At 40.3% G+C, this 9,843-nt stretch overlaps 1 protein-coding gene across 2 annotated transcripts; it reads left to right on the forward strand.

Annotated features, from left to right (window-relative positions):
* The first annotated feature begins 1,782 nt into the window (after nt 1-1,782).
* Nucleotides 1,783-9,199, forward strand: ARL4D (ARF like GTPase 4D). Of its 2 annotated transcripts, none has more exons than XM_077459805.1 (2): nt 1,783-1,956; nt 7,230-9,199. In XM_077459805.1, the coding sequence occupies exon 2, from the start codon at nt 7,345-7,347 to the stop codon at nt 7,945-7,947; it is 603 nt and encodes a 200-aa protein (XP_077315931.1). In that variant the 5' UTR covers nt 1,783-1,956; nt 7,230-7,344; the 3' UTR covers nt 7,948-9,199. The 2 variants fall into 2 exon arrangements, with proteins under 2 accessions (XP_077315931.1, XP_077315930.1); XM_077459804.1 differs by lacking the exon at nt 1,783-1,956 and adding an exon at nt 2,034-2,417.
* The last annotated feature ends 644 nt before the right edge of the window (nt 9,200-9,843 follow it).

Consider the following 9,843-nt stretch of genomic DNA (forward strand, 5'->3'; position numbering starts at 1 on the left):
CATTCCCTGGCTGAGAAGCAATCACCTGCAGACCCTACAGAGCCTTTAGCTTCCCAGGCTAATTAGGATCAAAGCTCACCTGATCCCAAACCCAGAACTGGATCGGGGGATGTGGAATGACAGGTCCCTCTACCAAACCTACCTGCCATTCCATATAAACCCAGGCCCAGCAAAATTAAATAACAACTCAGCAGCATATCGCTGCTGAGAAACTGATCCATCCTGGATTTACCATCTCACACTGTGTAGAAACCTAGGTGAGATGTACACCCCCTCGATCACTTCTCCAGTGACATGTCTACAATATATATATATATATATATATATATATATATATATATATATAATTATAGGATAGTGATAGTATAGTGAATAGCGAATGTATATTCACTATTCTCACACTGATTCTCCTCCCGGCCAATCAGGGAGCAGATCCTGAGACCTGTTTCCTGATTGGCTTAAAGGAGAAGAAATCCTATTGGGCTAGGAGGATGAGGGAGGAGATGCAGGGGAAGCAATGTCGGTGTGTGAAGCCATGTTCTAGAGCTGGTGTGCTGAGCCTGAGGTCACCCCCCCCCCCCCCTCCCCGACATGAGAGGAGTACTGTCCTGTGTGCTCCATGTGCTCTTCTCTCTTCCTATACTGATGCTCCTCAGTGAGCTCGCTGTGCCTGGCCTTTCCTGGGTGCCATGTCTCCTCCTCTCCTTTGTGTGAGCCATGGAGGGGCTCACAGCCTGCCTCACCTCGGCTGATGCCAGTGCCCGGAGAGGTGCCCACCTGGATAACAAAGGAGTGGCTACGGGCCAACTCTGTGAATGTCCTTGAGTGGCCCAGCCAGAGCCCAGACTTGAACCCGATTGAACATCTCTGGAGAGATTTGAGAATGGCTGTGCAGCGACGCTCCCCATCCAACCTGATTAAGCTTGAGAGGTCCTGCAAAGAGGAATGGGAGAAACTGCCCAAAAATAGGTGTGCCAAGCTTGTAGCATCATACTCAGATAGACTTGAGGCTGTAATTGGTGCCAAAGGAGCTTCAACAAAGTACTGAGCAAAGGCTGTGAATGCTTATGTACATGGGGTTCTTTTATTTTTAATAAATTTGCACAGATTTCACACTTCTCTCACGTTGTCATTATGGGGAATTGTTTGTAGAATTTTGGGGAAAATAATGAATTTAATCCATTTTGGAATAAGAATGTAACATAAGAAAATGTGGAACAAGTGAAGCGCTGTGAATCCTTTCCGGATGCACTGTATAATGCAGCAATACAGAAAGCCTGGAAGTTGGACCTACTCTACTGGGAAGCCAATCAGCTTCTAACTTTTATTCTGAAAGCTTAACTTGACCAGTTGAAGCAAGCAGCTGATTGGTTGCAGGCACATGTGCTCCAGTTCTGGTGCCTTCCCACGTTTATCTCCTCATTACTAATGTGAATTCCTATCATTCCTGACGATCTCAGAATACCGAGCGATCACTGACTATATAGTATGAATCACAGAGCACGGAGAGGGCAGGGAGGGGCCGGGAACAAGGGGCGAGGCCTCCTCCGTGACCTCACTCAGCAGAGTCTAGCTTCGGGGAAGCGGTACTGTCGTAGTTTTCGCCGTGACGTAATGAGGTGGGTGTGGCTGGCAGAGCTTCCCCGTGTCACCACCCTCTGTAGCGGAGGAAGGCAGTGGCTGAAGGACAAGGGGCGGGGTTTTTCCCGTTACACCGCTCTGTGGATTTAATGAAAGCTGCAGCGGGGGGAGTGGCTGAGGAAAAGGGGCGGGGTTTCTCCCGTAACACAGCCCTGTGGGGGGATAGGGAGGTAGCGGCGAAAGCCCTTCTCGTGCAAGCGCATGCGGAGTACACGTGGTTGGAGTTTTTGTCAGGTTGGAGATTATGACAGAATTATCGGCCGAAGCAAGGGGCAGGGTTTCTCCTACACGTCGCCCTGTGGAGCTGTAGCGGAGGTAGGTAGTGACCGAGAAGTAAGGGGCGGGGTTTCTCCTACACGTCGCTCTGTGGAGCTGTAGCGGAGGTAGGTAGTGACCGAGAAGTAAGGGGCGGGGTTTCTCTTACACGTCGCCCTGTGGAGCTGTAGCGGAGGTAGGTAGTGACCGAGAAGTAAGGGGCGGGGTTTCTCTTACACGTCGCCCTGTGGAGCTGGTAGGAGCTGTAGCGGAGGCAGGGAGTGGCTAAGGAAGAAGGGGTGGGGTTCGCTTGGTGACGTTGCTCTGTGTAGTGTAAGGCTGGGGTTGCAGTGGAGGCGGCGCAGTAGTGGAGGAGCGGAGGAAGGGAGAGGTTATATGCGGCGAATGTGATTGTTATCGATGATATAAGCGCTGTGCACACCTGGATTCCCCTCCATGCTATGGCCGTGTGCGCCCTCCACCCCGCCGCCGTGTGATCGCTGTGCTCCCCTCTATACCAGGTACGTTGTCTCGCTGGTCTCCAGGCCTGCAACCATGTAATGTGATCCCATATTATTGTTCATAGAGGAGAGCCGTGTAGTGATTGGATCCCTCCCATACACAGCGCCCTCCATCTCATGCACACACACTGGGGGGATCTCTGGCGCCCCCTCCAGGAAACAAAGGGATCCTCTTCTGGTCATATCTCCTATATACACCCCATTCTGTCCAATCACTGAGCTCCTCTCTGCACTATGATGTCATCATTGTTCTTGAAGTTCTAAAGCTATTCCTATGTATTAGCCCTTGTATTAGGATTGTCCCCTCTATGGGGGCCATACACGGTACTTTTGATTGTACAATCAATAGGCTTAATGTCTGATCAGAAATATGATGGGCGATCGTTCAATGTGTCATACATGTAATAATTGTAGCTTGTGTTCCACTTTCCCATGATCAACTTTTCAGACCAGGAGGAATAATGTTGATGCCATTGATCAATCAGTTCTGCTCAAAATCAATCAGTCCGTATCTCTTGTTTGATCATTCGTAGGTTGGATTGTATGAGAGTAAACAGTCCATTAGATTGTGATGTGTATGGTCACTGGGAATGAGCCCCCCCGAGGAGATTGTGCGAAATCAAAACATCACTTTCCCTGTGCCCTCTTTTCTTTAGAATATCAATGGGGGGGGGGGGGGGGGGGTGGGTTTATTTTCCTAATTTTGTGCATATTTGTTTTTTTTTCCCCACAGAATAATTGCATTGGTCAGGCTAATAATTTTGGTAGGATTCTGCCTAATTTTCTGACCTATTCAAATACCTTCCCTACTGTAAATTTTTTTTTTTATTAGAATATTTGCACTCCGCCAGGTCAGGCAGGATGGTAAATATTAGTATTTTTTGACCTACTCAAATACTGTTAAAATTTGATTTACGTTTGTTTTTTTTTTTTTCTTTAAAGTACATTTTTTATTTACTTTTCACTTTATTTTTAAGTAAAATGTAAATAAAAAAAAATAATAATAAAAAAAAAAAAGCAGGGGTGGGGGGGGGGGGAATCTAATTTTTAAACAAATTTTTAAATTTAACTAAAACAAACAAAAAAAATGTAATTTTAACCGTAGGGGAGGGTATTTGAGTTGGTCAAAAAATACCAAAATATTTACCATCTTGCCTGACCCGAGTGCAAATAGTCAAGGTAACAAACAAAAAAAACAAAAAGGAAAAAAAAAGGAAGATATAATAATGAAAACGTAAATCAAATAAAACTGAAATCTAATTAAAGAACAGAAGTTAAAAAAAAAAAAAAAAAAAACAACTTTAAAGTTTGATTTCTTTTTATTTAATTTTGGTTTTAGTTTTACATTTTCCATTAAAATTGCTCTCAGGTCAGGCTGGACAATAATTATTTGTGGTATTCTGCCTAATCGAATACCCTACCTAACATTAACGTTTTTAATTGTATGTTTTAGTGTTTTGCATTTAATTTGCTTAAAATTTGTTTTCTTTTTTTTTTTTTTTTTTTCTTTGATTTTTAACTTAAGCAATTTTACTTTTATTTTTTTACATTTTCATTTAACTCTTTTTGTTTAAACTTAAATTCTTCCTCCTAAATTCTTCCTTGTTTTTGCAACATAGTGTTGCACAATTGCACTCTTTGGGCAGGCTGGACTATAGTTTGTTATTTTGGATTCTGCCTGATCGTCTGACATACACACGTACCCCTCCCCCCTCCCTGCTGTTAAATGTTAATGACTTCCAGAACGTGGATTCACTTCACATCCCTGGTTAATGTAATTTTTTTTTTTTTTCTTAATTACTTAAACGTTGTGATCAGACCCTGTAATGTTTGAGACGTGGCTGTCAAGATGTCTGGCCTCATTGACAAAATGGCATTTCATCCGGCTTAATCCATTCAGTGCTGATTGAGTTGTCTTAAAGGAGCCCCCGCCCAGAGCACAGGGGGACGTCTGGCTCCCCTGCAGAGGTGTAAAGTCTTCTTCAGATGGCCCTCTGAAGTGTAGATATGTACTGGGAACATCTGTCAGACATTACGGCTTTTTAGTGATTGGACAAGAGCTTTTAAAGTTGTCTGATTTCCCCCCCCCCCCAGCTGTACCGGAGATCTGATGGTGCCCATAGACATGAGACTTTGGGGAAGATGGCCAGATTGGGTCCGTCTTCTCATTTATGAGCTCACACCACATGCACTGGAAATGAATATTTAAATGCATTCCAAACGCATATACAGTAAGAAGCAACAATTTCCAATTCGTCTGGTTCAGATCATTGCATTGTAGTGCACTTAGAATAGAAACAATTATTATTATTTTTTTTTTGCAATGCAATTTTTTTGGAAAATGTGGGAAAAGAAGGCAATACTAATACAATAATAAAAACCTGGGGATAGTGGTATGAATAGGCACTAAAGTGGACCCTCACTTAAAAAAATAAAAATGCATTTTATTATAATGAGTTGCCAGCTGGAGTGAAAAAAAAAAAAAAATTATATATATATATATATATAATTTTTTTTTTTTTTTTCACTCCAGCTGGCAACTCATTATAATAAAATGCATTTTTATTTTTTTAAGTGAGGGTATATATATTATTCATAAAACATTAAAAAGTGTGTGTATTTTATAAAAAATATATCTATTGTGTTTATTTATAAAATATTATTATAAAAAAAAAAATATATATATATATATATATATATATATATATATATATATATATATATATATATATATATATATATATATATCATTTAATTGTATACACACTATTTATATTTTAATTAACAAGAGTGTGGTGGGGTGTTTTTATTATAATATCCAGCTGGCCACTCTCCCTCCCAGGTGCCGCCCCCCCCATTGTCACCTTGGTGAGAATGACTTGCCCGGCATCTGAAGCCTCCATAGATGTGCATGTCATATCTTAGGCGGCATCAGCTTCCATTCACTGCGGCTGGGGGACAGACCTGGCCCACGTCACCGACCAGCTCCTGATGTAAGTGAAGATGGCAGCACAGGACCTGGCTGATCACAGTAGGTCATCTCTCTGGATTTTCTGGGCTGGAGAGTATCTGAATTCAGGGTTCAGTCCTGGTTCACACCATTGCAGCTTTGTAATCATGATTTCAAAGCCTCCCATCAGTACGCTTTGGATCTCCGATTTCATTTTAACAGAAGTCGGTGCAAGTCGCAATGAAATTGCAGGAACCTTTGTTCAGAGTTGCAACAGTTTGGTTCTATTGGTGAAAAGAGGGTGCAAATTGTCATGCAATTTTTTTTTTTTTTATTCACCCCCCCCCCCCCCCCCATTCATCTCCATCAAATCACATTGGTGTGAGCCAGGGCTAAAGGTAAAAATAACATAAATCAAAATAGAGGAGTGAAGTCCCTCTTTATTCCATTCGTTGACCTAGATAATTGCATGCATCAGATCCATCTGTTTGTATTATTTTGTCTTAATCACTTAAGCTGGCCATACACCTATAGATTTTCTATAGTTGGATGGAAAAAGTGGAAGGTTCCTCCATCCACACAGTTTAGCGAACATGGAGAAATCTGTTGCACTTTTTCCATCTAACCATAGAAAATCTGCAGATAATCTATAGGTGTATGGCCAGCTTTAGGCATTTTGGCTTGGCAGGTAGATAAATGTTAAATCCCTGCAACTGGAAGTCTGAAACTACATATTTTATTCATGCATCGTCCTTTTCCCTTTTATTTACATAATACAGCATCCCTATGACTATACTTTGCTCCGTTCCATTCAGACTGCTTTGCATTTGTAATTTCGTGAGCCAACAATGACTCAATACATGAAGTCACTCTCCTCCAATTGTAAACTGGACGTACTAGTTCTTTCTTTTAGAAGCCCAGCCCGAGATGATGGAGCTGAGTAAAGGGTTTTTGTTATTGAAATCTGCCCTTATGCAGATTCATGATGATTGATTTGATTAGATCGGCAAAATGTTGCAGGAGCTATATATAGTGGAAGAGCCTCCCTAGCTAAATATATAGGATGTGGATTGTCCCAATGGGCTTTGGTGCACTATGTCTGTTTATATTTTTCTTTTTTTTGGTTTTAAACTTCACAAAAAGGTCTGTTTCCCCCTGCGATTAAGCACTTTTTATTGCTTATCCCACCATCTAAGTCTCTGATCTTCAGGATCTATGGTGCCTGGAGAAGCTGCTTTTATCTGACATGCTTTAGGGATTTCTGGTCGCTACTAAACCTTATGGTTCCTTCCTCCAGCACCATAAGGTGGCCATAGATGCCAATTCAGCAGGGATCTGCCAAGATTTGAACCATGTATGGGCAGGCTGATTGCATCCAAGTTGATTGATCAACTTTGGTACAACCAGCCTGTTGGATTTTCTCATGCGATTATTGCCAGCAGCTATAGCACCCATGGTTGCAGGAAAGGAAATTGCACATTGCGCCAGCTTTAGTCAATGCAGAACACAGTACCCTGTTTTCCCTGAAAATAAGACCTAGCGTGATTGTCGGTGATGGCTGCAATATAAGCCCTAGTTAAAGTCCTTGTAGGGCTTATTTGGGGGGTAGGGCTTGTATTGCAGCCATCGACAATAACGCTAGGTCTTATTTTTGGGGGAAAACAGGGTAGTAACACAAGTGATGGAACAGGTAAGTATATCTACATGAGCTGTAGGGCCAGTCTGATTTTTCGAGTGCTGTTCACCCAACAATTTTCCCAATGATAAACAGGGGAACACATGCATTCAAACATCTGTCTAGCTTCTATCTGTGCCAGATGTATAATATGTTCTAATATTTATTTTTATCTTTTTTTTTTTAGATAAGACTTTCCGAGTGCAGTTAACGCTTCATATGATTGCTATGTGACGTCTTCAAAGAACTCTTGTACCACCTTTAAAGTCTTTGAGATCTTTTCGTTGACCAGTGGAAAAACCATGGGGAATCACCTTACCGAGATTGCCCCCAATGCCTCCTTTCTTCCAGCCTTTCATACTCTACACGTGGTCGTCATTGGGTTGGACTCTGCTGGAAAGACCTCCCTCTTATATAGACTCAAGTTCAAGGAGTTTGTGAAATGTGTTCCTACCAAGGGCTTCAATATGGAAAAAATCAAGGCCCCAGTTGTGAATTCGAAGGCAATCACTTTTCAGGTCTGGGATGTCGGTGGCCAGGAGAAACTTAGACCTTTGTGGAAATCCTACACCAGAAGGACTGATGGCCTGGTGTTTGTTGTGGATTCTTCCGAAAAAGAACGGATGGAGGAAGCCAAAGTGGAACTCCACAAAATTACAAGGACTTCTGAGAACCAAGGAGTACCCGTTTTAATCCTCGCTAACAAGCAGGACGTGGCAGATGCCGCCTCTGTATCGGAGGTGGAGAAATTACTAGGTGCTCATGAACTTGGCACGTCCACCTTGAGTCACATTCAGGGTTGTAGCGCTGTGGATGGCCGAGGTTTGCACCAAGGACTGGAGAAACTCTATGAGATGATCCTGAAGAGGAAGAAGATGCTGAGGCACAGCAAAAAGAAACGATGAACTGCCTTAGGCCAGAAAGACTTTTGAGTTTCCATCATGTTTTGAAACCAGAAAAAATGAGCAATGGTGCTCTAGGGACTTGACTGGTTCTGATGGTAATACAATCTGCTTACTGAACAGTGTTTTTGCTGCCTGATCCAGTACAACTTGCATGCAAAACATCGAAACTGGAGTGAAAATATTTATTTACTGGTACTTTTCAGACTGGAAGATACATTCGGGGAAAACAAAAAACACATAAGTGCGACTCTCCAGGCAAACTGCTAAATGCACAATTGACATATGTATGTTATCTTTTTTACCTGCCAAAGGGGTTATAATTCTGCTCAGCCAGTTTTGTGATTCACACATTCTTGTCACAATACATGGCTATTGATGTGATTTCTTTTTTTTTTTTTTTTTTTTATTTTTTTTTTATAATTTTTTTTTTTTTCCTTATTTATTATTATTATTCTGTTATTTTTGTTTGTTGGCTAGGCAAGATGTATGAAAAAAAAAAAAAAGCTGGACACTGACAGCATGAAATACTTTAGCTATATAGTGAGGCAGAGGTGTGTAAAGGACAGGGCCGCTTGAAGAATATTATAAGGCCCGATTCACATTTGCACAGTTTTGGCTCGGTTCAGTGCATGTGGAAACTTCATGCAAAATACATGATATTTGCGCCGTTCTAGTCAATGCCCCCACCAACCTCCATTACTGTCTTTCCTTTCTGCAGTCTCATTTCCACAGATCTGTATCTATAGTGGTGCAGATTCATGTTTTTTGTGTAGTTTCACATGCATTTAAATGCAATAATTCTAATTTAATTTTTTATTTAATTAAATTGTCTAATAAAAATGCACAAGTATATGAATGGGACAGATTGGAATAATTTTTTTTTTTTTTTTTTTTTTTGTGGGCGGATAAAACAATTCGGGTATGTGCTTTTTTAAAAGTACACAAGGCTGTTTGGCTAGAGTTCTGCTTCAATAGCTTTTTATTTTTATGCATATGTTTGTCATTCTCCTTGAATGATCACTGCACAGGAATACTGACAGTAGAGGGATATTTCACCTATTTAATGAAAAGTAAAAGGGTAGCATTTAATGTCTATATACTTGATATTTAATTTTTTTTTTTTTTTTTTTTATTATCTCCACTGTTCCTCACACAGGATAAAAGGTTGTTTTTTTGTTTAAACCTCTTGTATATGTTTGTATGAAGCCCACTTAATTATTTATATTAATAAACAAATTAGAATGCATCACAATATGTGGAATTTCTTTCTCTTGTATAGAAAGGGTGCAGCAGATATAACAAAATGCCAATTAGATTTGTACTTTTACTGAAAAAAAAATTAAAGGGTTTTACAAAAAAATAAACAGCAAGTCAAAAGTACCAATTTTTGTACAACAATGTTTTTAAAATGTTACTGTACTATTGTAACTGCCTAAATTTGACTTGGTATTGGTCTATTGCATTTTTATTTTTATTCTTCTTTTCAGTCGTGGCACCCTAGAGACACTTGAAGACCAGGCTTTTTCTAGCATGTTTTATTTACAAGTTTAGATTGGTTTATATTAATTTTCTAGCAAAAAAAAAAAAAATTTGTAACCCCCCCCCCAAACATTAAAGTAAAGAAGAGACCCTAGGGAATAAAATGGCAATCGTTGCAATTTTTATGTTTCATGGTATTTGCACAGCGGTTTTGCAAATGCGTTTATTTTTTATTTTTTTTTTAAATTTCAATACACTTAATGAATTTTAAACAAAATATTAACTCCAATGTTTTTGTAAAATGTGAAAGATGTTATGCCAAGTAAATACCCAACATGTCATGCTTTAAGATTGTACTTGTGGAATGGTGACAAACTACTGGAATTCAAAATCTCTAATAGGTGACCCTTTAAATTA

The sequence above is a fragment of the Lithobates pipiens genome, unplaced genomic scaffold, assembly GCF_037356315.1.
Source record: "Lithobates pipiens isolate NorthernLeopardFrog02 unplaced genomic scaffold, aLitPip1_a1.2 Scaffold_28, whole genome shotgun sequence".
NCBI lineage: Eukaryota > Metazoa > Chordata > Amphibia > Anura > Ranidae > Lithobates > Lithobates pipiens.

Bases quoted from the DNA above. Each gene is read 5' to 3' on its own strand.
- ARL4D (XM_077459805.1), top strand. From the start codon at position 7,345: ATGGGGAATCACCTTACCGAGATTGCCCCCAATGCCTCCTTTCTTCCA.